At 40.9% G+C, this 25,648-nt stretch overlaps 1 protein-coding gene across 1 annotated transcript; it reads left to right on the top strand.

The window, feature by feature from the left end:
* The first annotated feature begins 4,859 nt into the window (after positions 1-4,859).
* On the top strand, positions 4,860-25,520 carry LOC113443721 (prostasin-like). Its single transcript, XM_087917320.1, has 6 exons — positions 4,860-4,965; positions 17,701-17,721; positions 18,812-18,971; positions 21,107-21,375; positions 22,461-22,630; positions 25,410-25,520. Exons 1-6 carry the CDS (start codon positions 4,890-4,892, stop codon positions 25,518-25,520), a joined length of 807 nt encoding a protein of 268 aa, XP_087773446.1. The 5' UTR covers positions 4,860-4,889.
* Positions 25,521-25,648: the final 128 nt, after the last annotated feature.

The following is a 25,648-nucleotide window of genomic DNA, read 5'->3' as shown; positions in this document are numbered from 1 at the left end:
GCACACTCCTCTCTCTCTCTCTCTCTCTCTCTCTCTCACACACACACACACACACACACCCTACATACTGCAGTAATAAGGTATATTGTATATGAGTAGCATAAGATTTGAACCTTATTCCAATTCCTTCAACTACATAGAAGTCTTCTTTGTTTCTCCTCACTGGTCCTCCTGATTATGGTTGCCGGATGTGAGACACTTTTCATTAGGCTATGCTCTAGGGATCACTTAGGACTGTTGCTTCTCTACCAGCCTCTCTGCTATATAACAACTGTTCCTGGATCAATAGATTCTGTCATAGTCACTCATACCCTGTTTACCTCTAAGTGGACCATTCTAATGCACTCTATATGGGTCTGCCTTTGAAAAGAGTTTGGAAGCTTCCACTGATGCAAAATGTAATAGCACAAACAGTTGTGCATGCTCCTACAACAGCACATTTTACATCTCTGCTTCGTAAGCTGCATTGGCTGCCAGTTTGCTTTCAGATCCAATTCAAGGTGATGATTTTGAACTTAAAACCTTTTATGACATAGATAGGACAACAAAAGTTCTCCTGTATAGCCTTTGATGGTCATATTATGGCTTCCTCTTTGATTTCCATTTGATCTTTGATTCAGCACTATTCCAGTTAAAACCCATGTCAATTCCATAATGCTGTTATCTCTTGTGTATCCGTGCCATCATCTTTGTAAAAGATAATACTAGGAAAATTCCTACCTTTCAATAATGTACTCATAATTGATGTATCATTTGATTTTAACTTTTTAAGGACCCATAGTGGGCCCACTCTGAAATTTGAGGATTTTTCCATAGCAGTAAGGATAAACTTATGTTATGAACTGAAACAAGGAAGAGGCGGTTCAGTATATTGTAGTAACTTGATTATCTGCACATACAATTGCCCTTAGAAGGTATTTGGGGACTAATATTTTATCACTGCATTTGCCTTTGGAGGGAGTAAAGGAAAATGGTCTGCAATGGAGCTTCATTTTCCTTTGTGGGGGAGCAGGAAAAGATTATGTCCCTTCATTCAAACTAGGAAATGAATAAGTTGATTCTGAGTGCTAAAATCCAAGGGCAAATGGAATAAAGCTGAGTGTGTGTTTTTAATAGAAAGTGGGGCCAACTTCTCTTCATGATGGTGAAACTTTATGTGCATCTGGAAAAGGCCAGATAGGAAGCCTAATGGCTAGCAATGAAAAGAGAACAGAAAGTCAGGCAAAGTTGCAGAGAAGTGAGTAATATTTAATGAAGGGAAATAGTAGACAATGAGCCTAACCAAGCCTGTTATAAATGTGCTATAAAGATTAAACATTACCTTTATCATCAAACACAAAACATGTACAAAGCTGAGACCAAAAAGGAATTTCACAGAAATATGGGGATATGAAGTAAATAGAACCTGAAATACAGACTCTTCTTAACTGTAAGAAGGAAGTAATATACAGCAGTTAGAAAAACTGACTCATAAAACTTTTTAATTTCCTTTGTCTTTAGGGAGAGCTTATGTTTTCTTATCTCTTTTCTTGGAGGGGAAAGTATTTCTATTTTGTGCCTGTTTATATCCTTTTCATATTTTGACATAAATGATCAGTAGATGTTACAAATGGCAATAATTGGCAACCACAAAATATCCAGATGATTTTTGATAATGTATGTTGACTGTCTTTAATCGTTATGATTCCCACAAAGACACATGTCTGACAAGCTCCCTGTCCTTTGCCATAGTTGCTATATATATCATGTTTGATCTATAATATGCACATCTGGTCCACATATTTTGTCTTGTCTCTTGACAGGACAAGAGAACGAAGAGTAGATCACCACTATTACTGCTAAGACCAACATTTTCAAATACCTTACTCCTTATCCAATCCTTATTTGTCCTGTTGTCACTACCTCACAGCATTGCTAGAAATAAACTTCAACTATGTAAATCTGAACCTTTGCCTTTTTCATATACGCAATCCTTTAAAAAGAGGGATGGGCTTTGATTACATATTTGTAACTGCCCTCTTGATCTTTTGTGAACTTTCTGCCCCACCCCAGATAATCAGTCTATGGTTCTCTAGTTTCTCATAAACTTAAATCCTTCTCTCATGGTGATGGCACATGAAACAGAACTTTGACCCTGATATGTTATTGTAATGATCTGTCATCAGCCTCAGTCAAGGATTGTTTCCTTTAACTACAGGTTGTTGGTTTTTTGTTTTTATTTTGCATGAAACTCAGCATTTCAAAAGAAAGGCAAGAATTTGAGAAATGGGCAGACCAAGTCAAAAGGGAACTAGGTATGAATTGTCTGAATTTTTACGCAATGTTAGATTATAGCTCAGATTTCCCTGGCTTTTTTCAAGAGTTGTCACTTTGATTCTTAAGCAGAGGAAGGAGATAGAAATCTTGTTTTTGTATTGTCCTTACTAGGAATATTAGACATAAGGAAAATCCATGTTTTCTGCTCACCTATCAATAAGCCTACCACACAGAAACACACACCACACTTCTGGAGTTTAGGAATGATGGCATCATCCTCCATCATTCTCTACTGTTCATACATACTGTATGCCCCTACCTCCTGGTTTGTGTTAACTCAGCTCCAAGATTGCTACCTACTGTACTAAACTATCTTAAGCCCTTCTGAGTAGTTGGTCTGCAGTGCTGCTTTTCAGACCCTCACTGATTGGCTTTAGCAGCTGACACTATTTTCTCTCCTCTAGCAACTCTTCTCTTTCGTGTCCATTTCATCCTGGACTATCAGCCTCCAATATTTTCCATTAGTCAGCAGCTGTTATTTCTCTCTTTTTAACTATGGTCCATTAAGCTGAGCGACATTCCACACCCCTTTTTCCCCCACTAGAAATTCATCAATTCATTCAACCGTCATTATCTCTCCAGGAGGTTTTGACTCAGGCTTTGTGAAGCATGTTCTCTTTGCATTACACACCCAACCACATACCTACCCAACTGCAAAAGCTTTCTATCTCTTCCCTTTCCCCCCATCCCCACTACATGATCTTTAAGCTGCAGATTCAGTATCTTGGAATAAAACTACAGCACTGCAAAAAAAAAAAAAAGCTAGTTTGTTCTTATGAAGGAACCATCCCTTCTTCCTTGCCACAAAGTTTCTACAGCTCTAGAATGAAATCTAGAAATAAAGGACAAACGAACTGTTCTCCTTTGGGTTGATTTTTCTAACACCAGGGCAATGACAGCAGAAAAAAATGAGAAAGAAGGACGTACATACATGTTAAAAGAGAATATAAGGGAAAGGAGGTGGGATCAAGATGTCTATTTGTGCAAACATGGTAGAGTTAAAGGAAAGAAGACCCGCCCACATAGGAGGAGGGAAAGGATGAGAAGCAGGGGAAATGTGCATTCAGCACCTAAAATTATTTGATATAAACAGCTCTGATTTCTATGCTTTTCATTACTGGTGTGAAAAAACTAAACGTTTTGAATTTTTGCTCTTTGTAAGCTGCTTTAGTGATCTAAGAATGAAATTAGAAATGAATCAGGGAAAAAGAGACCCAGAAGATTTCCAATGGGAACATGAGAGCTGACGAATTCAAAGAACAAGAACTTTTTGGTTTTGTTTTCAACCCAAGCATGAGGGAATACATAGAATTTGGCATGTTCTGTACAAAGGAGTAAGCTAATAATTCCAGTATCCATCTATACACATTAATTAGAATAATTAAATGTTTAAGATTATGGGAGGCAAGAGATAAGGATTCTATCAATGGAATACTATTTGGACATCTATACATCACATTTCATTATCCTTTGAAAATGATAGTGTGAGGCTGGCAAGACACAATTTCTGCATAAATTATGCAATGTCCATCACCCTTCATTCTATATTTGAATAATTTCTCCATTGGAAGCCTCATTTTCAGGTTTGGTAGAATATAGTTTTGATGTATTCATATATTTAAGTTCCTTTTATTCTATTGTGAAGTAAGGTATACAAAAACTTGTCTTGAGTAGAGCTTTATTGCTGTAAATTCCATAGACAAAATTCCATATTGCTAATATAATATTTTTAATTCCATATTATTTCCCTGGCAGGGATAAAGACATGGCTTGCTTTTGTCTTATTGAGAAATGTTTATTATTATTATTGTTGTTGTTTTTGTGTTTGTCCATGACTATAAATTTCTAAGTGGTCTCCCTAAGAAATACTCCCAGGTTTGACCTGGCTTAGCTTTTAAAAGATCAACCAAGGAGCTACATGCTACCTAATGAGCTGGGCATTGTCTTTCAGCAGAAAGCAACATAAGAAGCAATGGATAGAAATTAACCAAGGAGAGAAGCCAACTAGAAATAAAGAGACATTTCCTGGCAATGAGAATCAATGTGGTCCAATGTGAAACAGTTTACCCTCAAAAGTTGTGGATGCTCCATCACTGAAGGATTTTAAAAAGAAATTAGACAGCCATTTGTCTGAAATGGTATAAGGTCTCCTGCTTGAGTAGGGAGTTAAACTAGAAGACCTCCAAAGCCCCTTCCAACTCTGATATTCTATGTTAAATATGTTAAGTAAATCAATTCAGATGTGAATTTTTTAAATAAACAAAATGTCTCTGAGTGTACATACATGATGTCTGCAATGCCTTCTAGTACATTTATTTTATATATTAAATATATATTTACATTAGGTAATTATGTTTCTATGGGCATTTTTCTTCTTCTTTTTTCCTTTCCCTCCCTCCTCTTTATAAAAAAAACTGTGTAGGAACAAAGAACAAAGAAAGGAGGAGAAGGAAATGCTTCTGTCAATACCCTTTCACCTTTACAATTACTTTATGACACAGATAGCAGAAAATGAAATAAAACAGCTTTCCCTGAAGGAGAACAATTCACAGGTCATTTCAAGAAAGAAATATATGAGCAGGGAAAGGACCATGGCACACATTCCTCCTTCTCTGGTGGTTTGGCTACTGCTGATGTTCATGCTACAAGGTGAAGGATGGGGTCATGGTGGATGGGATGCGAGAAGGAAAAGTAGGGGTTTCTGGTCTTGACAACAAGAATTAAAACAGATCTATAATGTCTAATTAGAGTAAAGCTGCAGCTTCTTTCACCTGTCCTAGAGAGCAGGGATTAATGTTTCAAAGGGGAAAAAATAGCAGTTTCTTTCCCTAATCCTAAATTCCTTGAGAGCTGGTTCAATGTAATTTCATCAGAGTAGGAATGTAGATGCTCTACAATCTCAAAGATGTTTTGGAAACAAGAGGTTAAAAGAGATGGGCTATGCACAGCAGTCTTCCCCAAATTGGAATCTTGATAATTTTGTTTATAACTCCCATTATTCCGTAGCCAGGATGATCATGAGGCTTGGGGTGATTTGGGAATTAAAATCCAACAAAGCCTCAAAGCATTAGGCTAGCAAGTTATCCTACAGAGCAGCAGAAAAAATTTTCTTGCATATTTGTGGCAACGTAAAATATTTGTTTTTCAAAAAGAGACTGTTTACTGAAATCCCATCTGGGTGCTTAGAAATGGTGGCTGAGAACTGTAGTGTATGTAGATTGAGTTTAGTTCCTGTTTTAGTCCTTTTAGTTCATTGACATGGAAAATAAAAAGCAGAAGTTTTGTTCTGAAACCCCAACCTCAGTGATATTCAGAAGTGAATCATGTCTGTGGTAGATTAGAGAACAGAGAAGGAGAAACGTGGATTCTGAAGATTTGCTTTTACTGTGTTCATATCCTGCCTTTTTCCTATGAGTTTGAAATCATGAACTGGAGACCTGTTTAATATGGTATTCTCATATCCAATATTGAATATCTTCAGACCAGGAGGATCACTGGAAAAGGGAGAGATCTCTTAGTGGCCAGGAAATTTATTTTAGAAAATTTCTTTTTGAGAGGCAGTAGCTTGTTTTGGAAGCTATAAAAAAACATGAGCCATGGATAGGGAGTGAATTTCAGGGGCTTTTCCCACTATAGTGATGAAGTGCTTTCCACCCATGCTAAAGTCAACAAAATTCTATAATATTGTAATTGTTATGTATTAACATACTCACCTGCAATTGGTCAGTCTGTGGCAGCAGGAAATTTGAAGAGCCGTCATTGACCACAGCCACGAGCAGCCCGACTGTGAAAGAGCTGCCGCGGTTTCTTCGGTGCTCAGTCCTAGAATGAAGTAAAGACAACTGGTTACTATGCTGGTGTCTTGAGTCTCATTCCCGCAATCTAACACTGGCAACGAAGGTGGGGATTTGAGACAACCAGAGAGCACAGGATGACCGACAAACACTGGCAACTCATTGAGATGAAATGGCTGGAAACAACACGCCACCCACACCGTTTGATCCAGCAACCGAAGACTGGGAATCGTACATCAACCGATTCCTCATGTTCCTCAAAGGGAGCAACCTCAATAATATATCTGAACACAGGAAGAGCGCCATCTTCCTCACACATTGCGGTCCCATCATATTCAAGATGGCCAAAGCATTAGCAGCACCCACCGACGTGAAAACGATGGCCTGGCTGGACCTGGAAAGAATACTGAGGGCTCACTACACATCAACCATTTCCTGCCTCATAAAACAACACAAATTTTATCAGCATGACCAAAAAGAAGGCGACAGCATTGGCGATTTCATTGCAACTCTGAGGTACATCGTTGGAGCGTGCGAATTCCTAAACATGGATGAAGCCATGAGAGACCAAGTGGTCCTGGGACTGAGAGATCTTATACTACAAGGTTGACTATTAACAAAACCCAAAATAACACTCAAGGAAGCAATAGAAGAGGCTACCGTAGCAGAAGCAACACAGAAATCAGTGGCCACCATGCAGAAAATGAATAAAGCACCACCGGAATCCCCTAAAAACACCACCACAATCCACCACAAGGATATTGAGTCCACATCGGAAGATGATGAGGAAGGTGAAGGGGTAAATCAACTCTGTTCAAAACAGGGCAGAAGGGACCAGAATGTAAAAAGGAAGGAATTTCATTGCGCCGGCTGTGAGGGGAACCATCCACATTCTGAGTGCCGTTTCCTAGATGCAACCTGCAAGCATTGTGAATGGCGGGGATATATTGCTAGGACATGCCGAGCAAGAAAAAACTACGGCTCTAGACAAAGGTGGAACACCCCCGAGAAAGAGGGAGAAGCAAACAGGGAGCCGTTGGAACCAAGACAATTGAAACAGGTGAGGAAAAGAGACAAGCAATGGAAGAGATGAAACACACCAGATGGTGACCATCGGACACTCCAACACGACAAATGCCAGGAAAGTCTATGTCCAGATAACCATAGAGGGCCAACCCTGTTGGATGGAAGTGGATTCAGGCTCATATTTGTCAATGGTATCATGGAACACTATAAAAAGACTGATACCAAACATAAACTGGGAAGAACTCGAAAGACAAACACTGACACTGAAAGACTACCAGGTAAACAAAATACCCGTAGTGGGTACTGGAAAATTCAAGGTAACATTCAAAAAATACACCAGAGTCCTTCCACTAACCATAGTCAACCGGAATCGGCCAAGCCTACTGGGACTCGAATGGTTTGCACCATTGGGAATCAAAGTCACAGGAATAAACAGTATCACTGAGACAGAGTGGGAAGAGGACCTGATGGAAGAACAAGGTGTGTTCGATGGAGAGCTGGGCAAGTACCGGGGGTCCCCAATTTCCTTTAATCTAAACCTAACCATAGCCCCCATAAGGTTAAAGGCAAGGCGGTTCCTTTCGCACTCAAACCAAAGATCGATGAGCAATTGGATAAATTCATCGCGCAAGGGGTTCTACAGCCAATTGACCATGCAAAGTGGGAAACATCAATTGTTACGCCAATTAAATCAGATGGGTCTGTGCACTTCTGCGGAGACTACAAAGCAACCCTTAACCATGTGCTCCAACAAAATGCATACCCAGTCCCAGTGGTACACCATCTGTTACATTCCCTTGGGGGGAAATCTTTGCAAAACTAGACCTTGCACAAGCCTACCAACAATTACCCATCGACCCCAAAACAGAAGCCCAGAAAATCATAACGCACAGGGGGGCATTCAAATGCAACTGATTACAGTTTGGTATCAGTGTCGCCCCAGGGGTGTTCCAGAGCTTAATGGAACACCTATTGCAGGGGATAACAGGGGTGGTGCCATATTTTGACGATGTCCTCATATCAGCCAAGGACAAAGAACAATTGCAGGACTGCCTAAGGTAAGTCCTAAGTAAATTCAAGGAGGCAGGACTAAAAGTAAAAAAGGAGAAGTGCCAATTAGCTGCCAGCAAAGTTGAATTCCTGCGATACCTTATAGACAGCGAAGGAATCCACCCCACAGAAAATAAAGTCAGAGCAATCAAGGAAGCCCCCAGACCCGCGAATAAAACTGATCTACAAGCTTTCTTAGGACTCATTAACTTTTATAATTCCTACCACAGAAAGCAACCATTGCGGAACCACTACACAGGTTGCTTGACAAGAAAGCAACCTGGGCCTGGGGGCAACAGGAAGAAACGACACTCCAGGAAATAAAAAACTTATCACATCAGATCACGTACTAATACAATACAGCGAAATACTCCTAATAATGCAACGCATCTCCTTTTGGCATTGGCGCTATCCTCAGCCACGTATTACCAGATGGGAAAGAAGCACCCATAGCATTCTATTCAAAACCGTGTCAAAGCTGGAGCAAACTACAGCCAACTAGACAAAGAGGCATTGGCTGCTGTCACCGGAATAAAGCGTTTCCACAAATATATCTATGGGAGAACTTTCACACTAGTCACAAATCACAAACTATTCCTGGGCATCATTGTAGGAAACAAAGCTACACCTTACATACTGCTACCCTGAATGACATGGTGGTCGGAATTCTTGGCTGCCTCCAACTACAATTTAACATACCAGCCTAGAAAGGACATAAATCATGCTGACACACTTAGCTGTTGCCCTCTACCTGACATTGAAGATGACCCAGCACCAACCACATTGAACCTTCAAATAGAGACATTAGAAAACCTACCCATAACAGCAGCAGACATCGCTAGAGAAACGACTAGAGACAAAACCCTGGCGCGAATTTTAAATTGGATAGGAAAAGGATGGCCAGAGACTGAGATCAACAAGATCGCCAAATCATTCCGGAATAGACAAACAGAACTCTCATTGCTGAACAGGTGCATACTATGGGGGGATTGGGTGGTCATACCGGATGTTTTAAGGAAAAGCATACTAGAAATGCTACATGAGGGACACCTGCGTATTGCAAAAATGAAACCCCTGGCAAGGAGTTATGTATGGTGGCCAGGAATGGATAAGGAGATAGGGGACTGGGTGGCAACGTGTATATGCTGCCAGGAATCTAGGCCAACACCCCCCACAGCACCAAAACATGAATGGGAAACACCAAGGGGACCATGGTCAAGATTACACATCGATTTTGCGGGCCCAACCAAAGGATACACATTTCTAATAGTCGTAGACGCTTACTCCAAATGGCTAGAGGTAAACATCATGCACTCTACCACGACAGAAGCCATCATTAGACAGCTCAGGAAACTTTTTGCAACACATGGATTGCCGGATGTAATTGTATTCGACAACGGGCCACTATTCACGGCAACAACATTCGAGGGATTTCTAGCACAACATGGGATAAGGCATGCACTGACAGCGCTGGGACACCCATCGACAAATGGTTGGGTGGAACGCATGGTAGGTTACACTAAGGAAACATTACAAAAGCTGGGGCCTGGGGACACACAAGAAAAGATAGAAAAGCTACTAAGCATAGAGCACATGTCTCCCAGTGCCACAACAAATAGAAGTCCAGCACAGTTACTAATGTGGAGGAAACTAAGATCACACCTAGACAGACTGCACCCCACATATAGCCCAGAAAAACCAGCAGACTCCTCCAGTAATTGCTGCACATTTCAAACAGAGGACCCAGTATACGCAAAAAACCTTACAGCGGAATTATTGTGGATACCGGCGAAGGTGGTGCAGATAACAGGACCCTGTTCATACAAGGTAGACACCACGGACAGGAGGAGCTGGAAGAGACGTATAGACCAGCTCAGATCTAGAGTTACGAAGGGCGACCCAAACCAACCATGGAAGAGAGGGAAGAATCTTCAAATATAACCATAGGGGAGGGGGGAAACCCCTTAAACAAACAAAACAAACCCAGGGAAGAGGGGGGAGACCCCTCAAACATAACCATAGGGGAGGGGGGAGACCCCTCAAACAGACAAAACACAAGGAGAGAGGGAGGTGGAGACCCTCCATGAGCAAGAACAATAACAGAACAAACCCTGGCAACTACAAACCACCAATAACCACTACTAACATTAGCCCCAGTTGGAAAACACAAGCACATACCTGGGACCAGGGAAGAAGGCAGATCGGGGAGACAGGAACAGGTCCAGAAGGATAGCAGGGAAGCAGCCCCTGGCGGGAGCGGCCAAGCCAACTCAACCAGCCAGGAAATTCCTGGAGGGAGCAGCATGGCTGACTCAACCTTCCAGGAAGAAGGACGGGAGGTACAACAGATCCTTCCAAACAATCCAGAGGCCAAACCATGTGCAGGTCGTCGGACCCATAAAAGCCCTGCCTATCTATGTGATTATGTACAGTAGTCGAGGCTCAGATTGGTTAGACTGGACCAGGTGGGGAGGGGTGTTATGTATTAACATACTCACCTGTAATTGGTTGGTCTGTGGCAGCAGGAAATTTGAAGAGCCATCACTGACCACAGCCACGAGCAGCCCGACTGTAAAAGGGCTGCTGCTGTTTCTTCGGCACTCAGTCCTAGAGTGAAGTAAAGACAACTGGTTACTATGCTGGTGTCCTGAGTCTCATTCCCGCGATCTAACAGTAATCCTAACACCTCAGCTGTATGCTGCTTCTATACTTGTTCCTGATCCCCTAATTTTCCTCTAAGGATGACAAAATCCTTGAGGGTGGGAGGGGGGAGAAAGTGGGTGAGAGAGAGAGAGAGAGATCCCATTTCAACACTTAAACAGCCACTGACAATTTAAGCCTACCTCATTTATAGGGAAAGCGATGTCATTAGGATGCATTTGGGGGGGGCAAATGCTTGTGCTGCACCATAGTTAGCCAATAAAGCAGAATATTTGCAGCTCAAAGTTAAAATGAGTGGTCCTTGCTGTTGTCTGAGCTTGGCAGCAAGTGCAGATGTTTCGTTATCCAAACTAGGTAACAGCATCTGTGCTGATTAATGAAATGTCTGCAAAAAAACCCAACTAAGCTCAGAAAGAACCAAGGACCCCTCAGAGTAGTTAACAATAAAAGTGTACAGAATGTACAATATACAAAAAGATCCTTGTCCATTGATGCTTGATTTTTTTTAGTGTTTGGAAAGGGTTAGGCCAAATATATAAGTCTGATCTGGTAGAGCTGTTTTTCCCAACTTGGCAATTTAAGATATATGGACCAACTCCATGAATTCCCAACTAGGCTGGCTGGAAAATTCTATGAACTGAAGTTCTTACATTAAAAATTTGTATTAAAAATTTGATGCACCCACTTACTAATTATGAAAAAAGCAAAAAAAAATAACAACAATCAGAAAGTATAGCTCAACACTGGATTTCAACCAGCCAGTCTTAGAAGGCCCCATTTACAAAGAATAGAGAGGGAATGAAAATAAAGGAGTTATTTTTCTATGTGACTGCACCTCCAGGGAAGTATTCTTGCAAGATTTCGCACATGAACATCTTCTGTTTTGATGCAAGAAGAAAGTGCATTCTCAAAGAGAACCCAAGTAATATAATGGGCCCAGTTACATACATTTTGTACAGGTGATCCTTGATTTAGGACCAAATTGGGACCCAAGTTTTGGTTATGAAGTGAGGCAGTCTTTAAGTGAATTGTCACAAGACTGAATCAAATTTTATGCCCAGTTTTCCATAGTTGTGAATCATCATCAAGAAATCATTCAACTGTTAAGCAAATCCAGTTTCTACCATTGATATTGTTGGAAACCAGCTGAGAAGGTTCCTAGTTGATCTATGTGTCTTCTCCAGCTTCGGACATCCATTGTGTTGAACCTGTAAGAACGGGGCCCTGTTACTTGGCCCACTTCGCCAGCACCATAGAGGTTCCCCTGTTAGGTTTTTAGCGTAAGCTGGATCGCCTGTTTGGAATGTCCGGCATTTGCTGGATAAATCTAGGGGTCTGTCTGGTTGTATGTGGGGTGTAATCTGTCTAATGGTGATCTCAACTTTCTTCCCATGAGTAGTTCGGCGGGGCTTTTATTGTTGCGCTGGGTATTATGTGCTGTATGCTTAATAATTTATCTATTTTCACTTGTGTGTCCCCTGGCCCCAGTTTCTGGAGGTTCTCTTTCGTGTATCGGACCATGCGTTGTGCTTGACCATTCGTCGATGGATGTCCAGGTGCTGATAGGGAATGCCATATCCTGTTCTGTGCTAGAAAACCCTCAAAATGGGTGGCCGTGAACTGGGGCTCATTATCAGATACAAGTATGTCCGGCAGGCTGTGTGTGGCAAATAGTTTCCTTAGGTTTCTAATGACTGCCTCTGTTGTTGTGGACTGCATGATCCAGCCATTTATGATATACATCCACAACGATAAAAAATGTGTGTCCCTTTACTGGCCCCATGAAATCAATATGTACCCTTGATCAAGGCCCCCTTGGTGTTTCCCACTCATGGTTGGGTGCCATGGGTGATGCTGGCCTGTGTTCCTGGCAAACCTTGCAGACAGATTCCCGTGTCTCTATTTCTTTATCCATCCTTGACCACCATACATTGCTCCTTGCCAGGGATTTCATTCTCACTATCCTCAGATGCCCCACATGCAACATTTCCATTATATCATCCCTTAAAATCTCAGGAATTATTACCCGATCCCCCCCAGTGCGCACCCTTTATTAATAGTTCCGTTTGCCTGTTCTGGAATGATTTGGTTTCATTGGCTTTTTCTCTCTCAGGCCACCCTCTCCCTACCCAGTTCAAAGCGCACACCAGAGTTCCATCTTTAGCTGTTGCCCTCGCAATATCAGTTCCTGTTACTGGTGTTCGGTGAAATGTTTCTATCAGGAGTATGGTTGTCACTGGCGCTGGATCCTCTTCCTGGATGAGTAGGGGGCATTGTTGGGTAGGGTAGGCATATGTCCTGGATGGGTAGGGGGCATATGTTCGGTGAAACGTTTCTATCAGGAGTATGGTTGTCGCTGGCGCTGGATCCTCTTCCTGGATGGGTAGCGGGCATTGACTCAGTGCGTCTGCATGGTCAATGTCTCTTCCTGGCCTATAGATTAATTTGTAGTCATAGGCAGCCAGGAATTCTATCCAACGAGTCACTCTGGGGGACAAAATGGTCGGTGTGGTTCTGTCCCCTGCGATGATGCCCAAGAGTGGTTTGTGGTCTGTGACTAGTGTAAACTTTCTTCCATATACGTATTCGTGGAATTGCTTGATTCTAGTGACTGCAGCTAACGTTTCTTTGTCTAGTTGGCTATAATTCCAGTTCTGTTTGGATAATGTGTTTGAGTAGAAGGCTATTAGGGCTTCTTTTCTGTTCAGTAAGATGTCGCTGATGATCACGGCGACCCCGAATGGTGATGCGTTGCAAGTTAATATTAATGGTAAAGTCTCATTGTACTGGATTAGTACGCGGTCTGATGTAATTATGCTCTTGATCTCTTAGAAAGCTGCTTCTTCTTTTTGCCCCCAAACCCAGGCTGCTTTCTTGTCAAGCACTCTGTGGAGTGGCTCCGCCACTGTTGCCTTCTAGGGTAAGAATACATGGTAAAAGTTAATGAGACCAAGGAAGGCTTGCAAGTCTGTTTTGCTTGTTGGCCTGGGGGCTTCTTTGATTGCTTTAATTTCCTTTCACTGTTTATTAAATAGCCCAGAAATTCTACCTTGTTGGCTGATAGCTGGCATTTTTCCTTTTTTACTTTTAACCCCACCTCTTTGAATCAGCTTAAGACTTCCCTTAAATGTTCTTGTAATTGTTCTTTGTCCTCGGCTGATATGAGGACATCACTGAAGTAAGGCACCACTCCTTTTATTCCATGCAATAAGTGTTCCATGAGGCTCTGGAATAGCCCCGGGGCAACACTAATCCCAAATTGTAGGCAGTTACATTTGAAAGCTCCTCAGTGTGTTATGATTGTCTATGCTTCCGCCATCTCAGCATCTACCAGTAATTGCTGGTAGGCTTGTGCAAGATCAAGTTTTGCAAAGATCTTCCACCGCCCCAGGGAGTGTAAAAGGTGTTGTGCCACTGGGACAGGGTATGCACTCTGTTGTAGTGAGCAGTTAAGGGTCACCCGATAGTCAGCACAGATGTGCAGAGATCCATCTGGCTTTATAGGTATGACGATGGAGGTTTCCCATTTTGCACGGTCTATGGGTTCTAGGATTCCTTGGAAAATGAGCTTGTCTAATTGCTCATCTATTTTTGGTTTAAGAGCAAATGGAACTCACCTTGCCTTTAATCTAACTGGGGCTATGTTTGGGTCTAGGTTAAAAGAAATAGGGGACTCCAAGTACTTGCCCAATTTTTCATCGAATACTTCCTGGAACTCCTCCATCAGGTTGTCTTCCCACTTGCTTTCTGTGATGCTGTGGATTCCGGTGAAATCGATCCCCAACGGCTTGAACCATGCGAGTCCCAGCAGGCTAAGCGGGTCCCAGTCAAGCACGGTTAATGGCAGGATTCCGGAGTAGTGTTGGAAGGTCACTAGGAATTATGCCAATGACTGGAATCTTGTTCCCTTGATAGTCCTTTAGGGTTATTCTTTGTTTGCTCAACTGGCCCTTTGTCAGGTTGGGAATTAGACTTTTGATGGTGTCCCATGATACCATCAACAGAAGAGATCCAGAATCCACTTCCATCCGACATTGTTTACCTTCTATTGTGACCTGAATGTGGACTTTGCCATGCTGGAGAGGCCCACTATCAGTCTGGTGCATTTTGCTCCACATTGTGGTTGACTTGTTGCTCAATCAGGTCTGGCTGAATTGGCTCTGGCGGTTCTTGGGTTGATTTTCTCGGTTCCTTGGAGGTGTGCCTTGTGTTGGCCTTCTGCTGCTTGGTTTGAATGCTCAGCATGCCCTCACAATGTCCTCTTCTACTCACATCATTGGCAGACGGCATCACAGAAACAGCATTCCGATCGGAGGTGATTTCCCTCACAGCCTGCACACCAAAATTCCTTCCACTTCTTTTCTCAGTTTTTCTGGCACCTTTCTGGGTGTAGTTGGTTCACTTCCTGATCGTCAGCTGATCCTGACTCAGACTCAAGGTCCTCATGGTGAATGGTGGCGGCCTCTTTCTGGGGGTGGGGTGCGGAGTCTTTATTCATCTCGCTCATGCCTGTGGCGGACTTCTAGGACACTTCTATGGCTGATGCTTCTTCGATGGCCTCCTTTAATGTTATTTTAGGCTTTGTTAGTAGGTGGCTCTGTAGTGTCAGGTCCCTAAGTCCGAGAACTACATGATCCCTCATCACCTCATCCACATTCAGGAATTCCCATGCTCTGGCAACGTCCCTCAGGCTTGCAGCAAAATCATTGATGCTCTCTCCATCTTTCTGGTCTCTCCAGTAGAACTCGTGTCTCTTGATTAGACTGGATACCGGTGGTGTGTAATGGACCCTCAGAATTCTCTCTAAATCTAGCCAGGCCATTGTTTTTACATCTCTTGAGGCTGCAAGAGCTTTAGCCATCTTGAAAACGGCGGGGCCGCAATGCGTGAGGAAAATGGCTCATTTCCTCTGTTCTGTAACGTTCATCAAGTCACTGCTTTCCAGGAACATCTGGAATCTATCGACATAGGATTCCCAGTCCTCAGTCGTCGGGTCGAACGGTGTGGGTGACGTATTGTTCCTGGCCATGTTGAGTTCTTTGTCTGGTTGGTTAGCCATGTGTTCATGGTCCCACTTCTCTCAGTATCCCATCCTCGTCACCCGTGTTAGGTTGTGGGCGAGAGATCACGCAGGAGGCTCAGATTGTTTAGCTTCTTTATTGCATTGTCCAGGACTGTTCCGGCAGCCATGGCAGCTCCTTTTACAGGTGAGCTGCTCACAGCTACAACCACTGATGGCTCTGTAAATTCCCACCATCATGGACCAACCAATCAGGAGTGACTATGTAAATATCTAACAAAATCGTTAATTATCTGGTTTCGTTGAGATTTACCTGAGTTCCTGGCATCTTCCCAAATATGGTGTGTTACTGTGCTTTCAAGTCTGCAATTCCTTCTTCTGTTCTGTCACATTAATTACTGCAGCTTGGTTTGTTTGGATTTTTAGTTATAGTTTGTATGTACTTTGTTTTCAGATTGAATTTCCTCCATTTAAAGACTGTTCCTGGGAGAATTTTTCTCCAGCCAAAGGTAACCTGGACATTGGGGGCAAAGTTGGAGCTAATAAAGGGACTCTTATTTGACTGTGTTGTTTTTGTGCCACACGCCAGGTTATCACACTAGGGCTTAGATCTTTTGATCTCCTAGGTCCTAGGTCCTTGACAAAGTGAGGGTCATTTATGCAGTTGTTTCCTCCCAGTTTGTATTTAGTGTTCTGATTTTTGTTGCCAATGTGTAAGACAGAGCATTTGTTGGTTGAGATTTGAAGATACCAATTGTTCGACCATTCTGACACATAATCAAGGTTGCTTTGTAGGGCAGTATTGTAAGTGGTGTTAAATAGTTTTACATCATCAGCTAAGAAGACTCAGTTGCTTTTAATATGATCGCAAAGGTCATTTATGTAAATTAGAAAGTGTGTGTCCTAGAATGCTGAATGAGAGTGGGGCAGTGGTGACCTTGGGGACCCCACTATTAACTGGTGCTAGGTTTGATAGAGCACTCCTTATTTTGACTACTTGTTGCCTGTTTGACAGGAATGCAGCTATCCATTTGTGCAGTGATCCAGAAATGCTGTAACAACTTAGTTTTAAACAGTAGTTTATTGTGTACCACTGAATCAAAGGCTTTGCAAAAGTCTATGTAAATTGGTCTATTGTTTTACCCTGGTCGAGTTGTGTAGTCCAAATGTTTTTGCAGTGTAGAAGTTGTAGATTACAGGACAAAGTTTTCCTGAAATTAAACTGTTTGTTAGAGAGTAAGTTGTTTGTCTCTTAGGGAGTGCCCTAAGTGGAGGTAATGGATTGGTTGATGATTGATTCCATGACTTTGCAGATGACACATCATGATGAGATTGGTCTACAATTTTCAGCTAGGCTGGAGTCTCTCTTTTTGAAGATAGGAATGACCATGGCTATAAAATACATATAAATATATAAAATTTATATTTTATATTTATATTTTATATTTATATAAAATATTTATATTTTATATCAATATAAAATACATTTGCTTTTTCCCAGAGTGATGGGATCCTAAAGTCCCTAGAAGAAGCCAACATGGGATTACCACCATTCAGTCTACAAATGAACACACTCCTATTGTCATTTTCCAAAATTAAAATCAAGTACCTAAAGATCAAGTTCTGACACACCCAAGTTGAAATTCGGCATTGCATGCACTCTGACATTTCTGCTAGAAATGTAAACCTGCAATATGATTGCCAGGCATATTTAATTTTATAACCCACTGAGAAGAGTTTGCAATCAAAGTCTCTTGCATATATAGTTCTTTCTCTTTTTGTAGTTTTCTATTCTATTTTTGAAATAACTTTCTTTTGTTTTTGTTTCTTCAGGTGCTGCTAAGGTAGAAGCAGGTAGGTGTTATCCTTCAGTGGAAAACCTTTCTGCAAAGGAAGAAATGGATATTAAATTGCATAAAACATTAGAGATTGTACAGACTTAACAGATCCAACCAATCTTCTTCAGTGACATTGTTAATGGCCCTAATTATTCTTCTCAGATATTCTGCTGACATACAATATAAAGACTCTCATGACCCACGGTTGACTGCTGATGACTACACAAATACATCCATGTGATTTTCCCATGGAAACATGGAAGGGATTCGTCTTTGACTTTTTCCATGACATTTTCTCAACTTCCCAATCTAGTTCACAGTATTGGATGTGCTAGTGGTTTCCTATGTAAATTTTAACTGGGGCCCACACATCACATTGACATGTTATTAATCAGAAACAAGCAAGATTTCTGCCTGTGGACTAGATGAATCCCAAAGTATATAATTTAAAAATATAATTTTGGATACTGATGATCCTGGTTATCAAATATAAAACCACTTTCTCCAATCTGATAGCCACTAGACATGTTGGAGTATAGCTTCATCACCCCCAGCTGTAACTGAAGGTACTCGCTGTCCAACACAGAAAAAAGGCTTAAATTGGTAACATATTAGGGGATTATTTATCAAATCTGAATGTGGACAACCAATAGCTCTAAGGCTACATCCAGCCCAAATCCATTTTTCCAGACTTCAGAATCCCTTCTAGGATGAATAATGAAAATTAACAATTTTGTTATTCCAAAACAAAATCACTGGACACCCTAAAATAGATTTGAGATTGTTTTAATAAACAAATGATAAAACTGAAAGAATAGAGAAACACTCACATGCCTCCATACCTGATGTAGTTTTGGCTATTTTGCACCAATGCCCTATTTTTGCAGCTCTGTGTCATTTTCCAAAGTTTTCTAGCACTGTTCTGTAGCATAGGCATTAGATTCTAACAGCATTCAGGCAAAATTTTCATGCATAATGTGGAATGTTAATAGAAATATTTCAAAGCAAATTAACATTAAAAGGGAAAATAGTAGAAATGTTTGCCAGTAGAAATGTTGTTGTATGGTCATAGTATTCTTTTTGCTGTAAATCTTCTTTCCTCCCAGCTTGTGGGCAGCCTGTGATATCACGGATTGTTGGAGGGCAAGCAGCTCTTGAAGGGACATGGCCCTGGCAAGTCAGCATTTTTCAAGCCAACGAACACATTTGTGGAGGTTCCCTCATCAGCTCCAACTGGGTAATATCTGCTGCTCACTGCTTCAATTTGTGAGTAGACATTAGAACATTCAACACTATGACACAGGCACTGCAGAGATTTGCTCCAGAGGCAGCTGGAAATTGGGCTGAATGATTCTGTCATCAGAGTTGTGGGTCTCAAGAAGTACAATCAAGCAACCGAGGAAAGGCAAAAGAAGCAGATTGTTGGGTGTGGTGGTTGATGGTCTTCTCATCAGGCAGAGCAACAAGACTGCCTCAGGCAGTAGTTGATCAAAAGATACTGAAGCTACTGTATAATGCCAGAAAAATAAACTGGGTCAGTCACACAGCCTTTCTGAAACTCCCCTAAATTAGCCAACTAGATGGAGGTAAGCTAGATCTTCCAATCCATTCAGCTTCTATACCAGGGTTGTCAAACTGGTGGCCTGCTGTCCAGCTGCATTACATGCAAGCGACACCCACTCTGGCTCCGCAAAGGCAAAAATTGTCACGATACGTTGTGATAGGTCACGTGACGCAATCAAGTTTGACACCCATCTTCTATACAGTAAATGGAAGTGGAGGGCTTGGCCTCAAACACTGATGTGGAAGCAAAGTGGCAGAGTATTAGAAAAGAGGAATACAGGTAGTCCTTACCTTATGACCACAACCGGACACAAATTGTTCAGTGAGAAATTTGTTAAGTGAGTTTTTGCCCCATTTTATGACTTTTCTTGCCATATTTGTTAAGTGAATCACTACAGTTGTTAAATGGCTAACAAGTTGTTAAGTCAATCTGGTTTCCCCATTGACTTTGCTTGTCAGATGGTTGCAAGAGGTGATCACATGACCCCAGAACACTACAACCATCATAAATGTGCATTAGTTATCAAGCATCTGAATGTAAATCACATGACCATGGGGATCAAAAGTATGAAAAATGGTCATAACTCACTTTTCTAGTAACTTTGAATGGTCACAAAGTGAACTGTTCTAAGTTGAGGACTACCTGTAGAAGAAAATAACCTCTCTTCATTTTTAAACCTAAGATGTCAAGCTTTGCAAAGTCTACCCAAATGCAATACTTTCTGTTTAAATCCGTGTTTCTCAACCCTGGCATCAACTTGATGCTAGCTGGGAAATTTTGAAATTAAACTTCATATATCTTAAAGTTGTCAAATTTGAGAAACACTGGTTAAAACTAAAGGCACCTTAAAGAGCATTTTGTATACTTTTATAGTATTTTACATATATAGTTTTAGCTTTTAATATTGTAAGTCTCCCAGAGTTACTCTGTGGTAAGTTAGGCAGCCAATAAATTTGATAAATAAAGTGAAAATATCCCAGAGAAAAGCAGATTCAGACTATTATGGTTTTTAAAAATAAAACATATTAACAAATATAACATGCAGTATTTCACTTCTTTCAGCAGACAGCTTTTTTTCTTTGGTTGTATTGAAGAGAAAAGAATCATAAATTGGCCCTCAATAATTTCTCATGTACAAGGATTCAGCATCATAGCTTGAATCCAGGGAGAGAACAACTTTATTGACTCTTTGCAAGAAATAATGGAATATCATAGACATTGATGATACATAAGAAAAGTTATTTCCTGAGTAGCAATAACCTATCCATGGCTTTGCAGTGGGGGAGAAATAGATTCCCTATGCACAACTGGATCCAGGAAACTTAATCCACTATCTTAGTTGTGTACAACAGTAATTTTAACTAGAGTTGATGAGTTTTTAGCTCCAAGGGTATGGGTCGTAGCGGCACAGGTTAGAGTGCAGTACTATAGGCTACTTCTACTGCTTGCTGGCTGCCTGTAATTTGGCAGTTTGAATCTCACCAGGCTTAAGGTTGACTCAGCCTTCCATCCTTCCGAGGTCGGTAAAATGAGGACCCAGATTGTTGGGGGCAATATGCTGACTCTGTAAAGTGCTTAGAGAGGACTGTAAAACCACTGTAAAGTGGTATATGTCTAAGTGCTATTGCTATTCACAAATATGTTTTCAAAAAATCAAGATAGCAATTCTGAGAGTGAAAATTCCTCTCATTTTTTTATATGGGCCATATAAGGAAGCATATAAAAAGTGAACTGAATTTGGATCAATCTGTCACAGTCACCATCTTGGGGTTTTTAGCCACATTCTGCAAACACTCTTGCAAAGGCTTATATTTCATTTTTGATTCTCAACTTTCAGTCCTGAAGCACGCTATGAAATACAGTTGGGTGCTTATAAACTCCTGGACCCTTCTCCTAATATGGTGACATTGGATGTTAAACGTATCATCTCCCATCCTGACTACAAGGAGGAGGCGGCCTCCAGTGGGGACATTGCTTTAGTGGAGCTGAATTCCCCAGTGACTTTCAACAACTATATCCTTCCCATCTGCTTGCCAGCATCTTCTGTGGAGTTTCCTGCAAATACAAAGTGCTGGGTCACTGGATGGGGACAGATTGGGTCTTCAGGTGAGGAAACCTGGAGGAAGCATGTTTAATTGTTCTCAAAGAGACCCAGAAGGCTGGGTTATGTGTGATGTTTGTTTGTTTGTTTGCTTGCTTGCTTGCTTCTTTCCTTGCTTCCTTCCTTCCTTGCTTGTTTTCTCCTTTCCTGGTGCCCAGCCATACACATCTTTATTTGGGAAAATAAAGCTGCCGAGGTTGCTTTTCCGGTGTGGGTTTTAAAGCCTTTCCATAGTCTTCCTCAACATGACTTGATGTGTGTTGGTTGCATCATAGACAGCAAAATCTTTATGAGAGTTGTCATGGAGTAAAGTAATGTGATCCATGGTGGTTCAATGGTTAGAATGCAGTATTGCAGGCTAATTCTGCTGACTGCCAGCAGTTTGATTCTCATAGGCTCAAAATTGATTCAGCCTTCCCTCCTTCCAAGGTCAGTAAAATGAGGACCTAGATTGTTGGGAGCAATATGCTGACTGTAAGCCATTTAGAGAAGGCTGTAAAGCATTGTGAATCAGTATATACTGTAAATCTAAGTGCTATTGCTAAACTGAGTGAGAAAGTCATCTCTATGAAAAGTTTGGTTTTACTGAATTTGTTTTAAATAAAGAAGACTAATAGAACTGGAGAACTAAAGAATTTAGGTGGTGTCTATCAAATGAATCTATACATGGAGAGGTGGTAAAGAGAATAGTAGATTTCAAAGTACAGATGAATTGCTTGCACTGACCTGGAAATGGTTAGAGTACTAGTTTGGAAGAAGCTTTTTGAGGTATCATTGAGGGCAAACTAATGAAAGTCTTTTTTAAATACATCTGTTTAAAAAAATGGGGAGTACAATTTTTCATGACTCCAACTATATACAATAACGAACAAGATTACACAAGTGGCAAGATATATTCCACACATAAGTACACATTATAAACCTGCTCAGATGTTGCTGAAATACATTAGATTTCCCAGAATCAGTCATCTTCCTGGTTGGGACTGCTAGGAGTTGTGGTTTAGCAACATCTGGAAGTCTACATACTGTAGATAGATCTGTTGTCTTTGCATTCTGGGAATGAAAATTGTCCCGTTTTTCTCTTCTACAGTAAACTTGGCATCACCCCAAATCCTTCAGGAACTGGAAGTACCAATCATAGATCGCAAGACCTGCAACGATCTCTATAACATAAGCAAAAAATTTCAGTTACAAACTGATTTTGTCAAAGCTGATATGATCTGTGCAGGGTACAAAGAAGGTGGAAAGGATGCCTGCCAGGTAGGATATTCTGAAATCTATTCTTTAGAGAGTCAAAATGACACGCAAAGATAAATACTGGACAACTAAAAGAAAGTTGTATAGGTATCTTCACGGTTATGGAAGGAGTTAAATGTACTAGGCATTTGTTAAACTGATTCAAAAGACCAGGAGTGCAAAAATATGGGCCACAATTTCTTTGGAGTTCTTCAGGCTAAAAGTAACCTGTCTACCTCTCTTCAATGATAAAACTTTTTCAAATACATGCTGATCTTCCTGAACATGAAGAGAGAAATGATCACTATTCAAAGTGATATTAAGTAATATGATCCATCAGGATCTCCCTCTTTTTGAGTAGGAAATTGTGGGGAGGAGGGGTCATAGAGAACAGGTGCCTTGAGGCAAAATGGATAACTTCAATCTTGAAAAGCAAAAATGGGCTTGGCCTTACCACTTCAAGAGTGGTCCTTGAAATGCAATGCAAAGCTTGCTGTGACCCTCAACCTGATGGAAAGTATGAGGTCCTGGTGAAGACACAATCAGCCATGGAGTCTTTCTTTCCTATCTTAGAAAAGCCATCCTCTAATGATCAGTTCTCTTTTACCCTCTGGAAGAGCAAAGGGAAAACAGGTTCCAACCAATTGAAAAAAAATCTTAATCAATAACCATGTAAGTTTGGGAGTGTGGGGCAGTCAGTCATTCAATTTCATATACCTAGAAAAAAGCTTTATTAAACTTGGTTATGTTAATTTATGAGTAGGCCATCCTGCTGTAATCATACAATATGCTTAATCTGTTTAAAGAAATAACCTTTTTTACAATACAGAATTATAAAAACATCAAAGGGGCTGGGTTAGCATGATACAGAATGCAAAGCCACAACAACACTCAGCCAATATAAAAGTTTTAATATTAGGAAATTAGGAAACTATTATAAAAGCTTAAATATTAGGAGTATTAGGACCTTGTAAAGGCCATGAGAGGCTTAAGGGCACAGTGGGGATATAATGGTATGTGGGAGACAGGAGGAACAATCACAGACCAGGCAATAATCAGATAAGAGGCAGCTAAACCCTCTGAATAAATGGAGCATGACAAGTGTCTCAGAAGGGACCATGGAGAAGAGATGTACTTCCAGATTGAAAGATTGTTAATGTAACCTTACAATAAAAATAGTTTGACCTCCTGGGTGTGCATCTTGTCTAGGCTATTTCACAAGGATGACAGGATGAAAGTAGTTTTGGTGTACATCACTTCCCACAGCTGCTTTAAGAAATTGCAGACATGGGCCACATCCACAGCCTTCATGTTCCAAGGCATTTGGGAGGATTCAAATTCACAGTGCAGCTTAACATATTGTCTGTATTATTCCCATCATAATTGAGGGACAGCAATATATATAATCTCTGGCACATTCCACCTCACAATCAACTTTGGCAACAAGGTTGAAGGCAGAAATTATTACATAAGTGAGTACTTTAATATTCATTTTTACTATCAAATTTTGGAATTGTTGAGATGCACTTTTACAAAATGACCTGAGATTTTTCAATTATATTTTTTACAGCATCTGTAAACAGAGATTGGATTTCTAAAAGTTTAAAACAGATGAAAAGTGTAGTCCACATCCAAAAGGATGCATGTGGTACAATGGAGATCAATTGCTGATTGACATCAAGATTTGATATGTACTTACTCATGCCCTCAGTGTTCAATGGGGTTTACTAATCTACTCAGAAGAGGAATCATTAACTAATCTGTTCTCAGGAATTTCACTGAGAGCAAAAACAAATATAATAAGCATAATATATGCCAATAATTTTGCAATCTTCCAAAAATAATAAATGTCAATAAATCCATTCCTTTTCAGTAGAATATACCATAAAATTCTGTTCTAATTCTTCCCACTTTTTTTTCAAATGAAGAAAACTTGCTAGCTTTAAGAAAGTTGAAGTTCTCTTTCAATGATATATACAGGTTCTCATCTTACAAGGTATTATTTCCCATCAGCAAAGTTGATAGTTATTTTGAAAAATATTTTAAAATTAAAACTGGTATGCTACCATCAACAAAATTATGATATAGTAAGAAAAAAAGGACATGATTTGTTTCAAGTTATATAAAATTCTTCGGATTCTTCAAATTAAACTACATCTTGCCTCCTGACTTCATGGGAAAATCTTGGTAGTTTCTTGGCAATTTCCCTTGGCAGGGAAGATGGCAAGTCTCTTTGTTAAGACTTCCTGCATTGGCACTCACAGGGCCATCCATCCTCCAGCCTTCCTGCACTATCACCAGATTCTCCAAGGCTCCCCCACTCCGCACTTCCCGCAACTCACATGCAGGCACCCTCTCAAGGCCTTCCCCAGCCTCATTCACCTACCCCCCAAAACACTCTACCTCCCTGTGCTCATTACCTAGGACCCACCACTTTTCACTTAACCTGCATGTCTTGGGGTTACAACAATAACTGGTACTGCTTGGATTACTATCACTAAATGATACAGTCCTGTGACATCGCCCTTTACAAACACATCACTTAATGACAGCGATTCCAGTCCTAATTACCACTGTAATTTCAAGGACTACCCGCAACTAAAAAAAAAACCCACTTGAAAATGTCACGGGTGTTTTGCATAGCAGCTCTTTCCATGAATTAGGTCCATATGAAGTAGACAGAGTTGGAGAAACTCTCAGAATGATGCCATTTAATTCTCTCTCTTTACACATGGCCCAGTGTGTCACTTGCTGGCCAAACACCAGGCTTTAGCTAAGGTTTCCTCTTGTGTTTGCTGCCCAGTGCACTCCTCATATGAACACGAGCCCTGATATGAATATTAGGCCTGGGAAAGATTGCCATATTTTGCCTAAAGGTGCTTTAACATCACACAAATGTGATTGCCTCCACTGAGGTGCAGTTTTAGTGCTATGTATCTCATTGAGAGCCAACACTCTGCATTATTTTTAAAGAGATCCCTCAGCACATCCCAGTAACCGGAAGAAGTTTCTATGCCAGTCCAGAAGCAAAGCCAAGAGAAG

The sequence above is a fragment of the Pseudonaja textilis genome, chromosome Z (genome assembly GCF_049901715.1).
Source record: "Pseudonaja textilis isolate UNSWEBS1 chromosome Z, rPseTex1.2, whole genome shotgun sequence".
Classification (NCBI taxonomy): Eukaryota; Metazoa; Chordata; class Lepidosauria; order Squamata; family Elapidae; genus Pseudonaja; species Pseudonaja textilis.
This window is presented reverse-complemented; position numbering and strand designations above follow the sequence as displayed.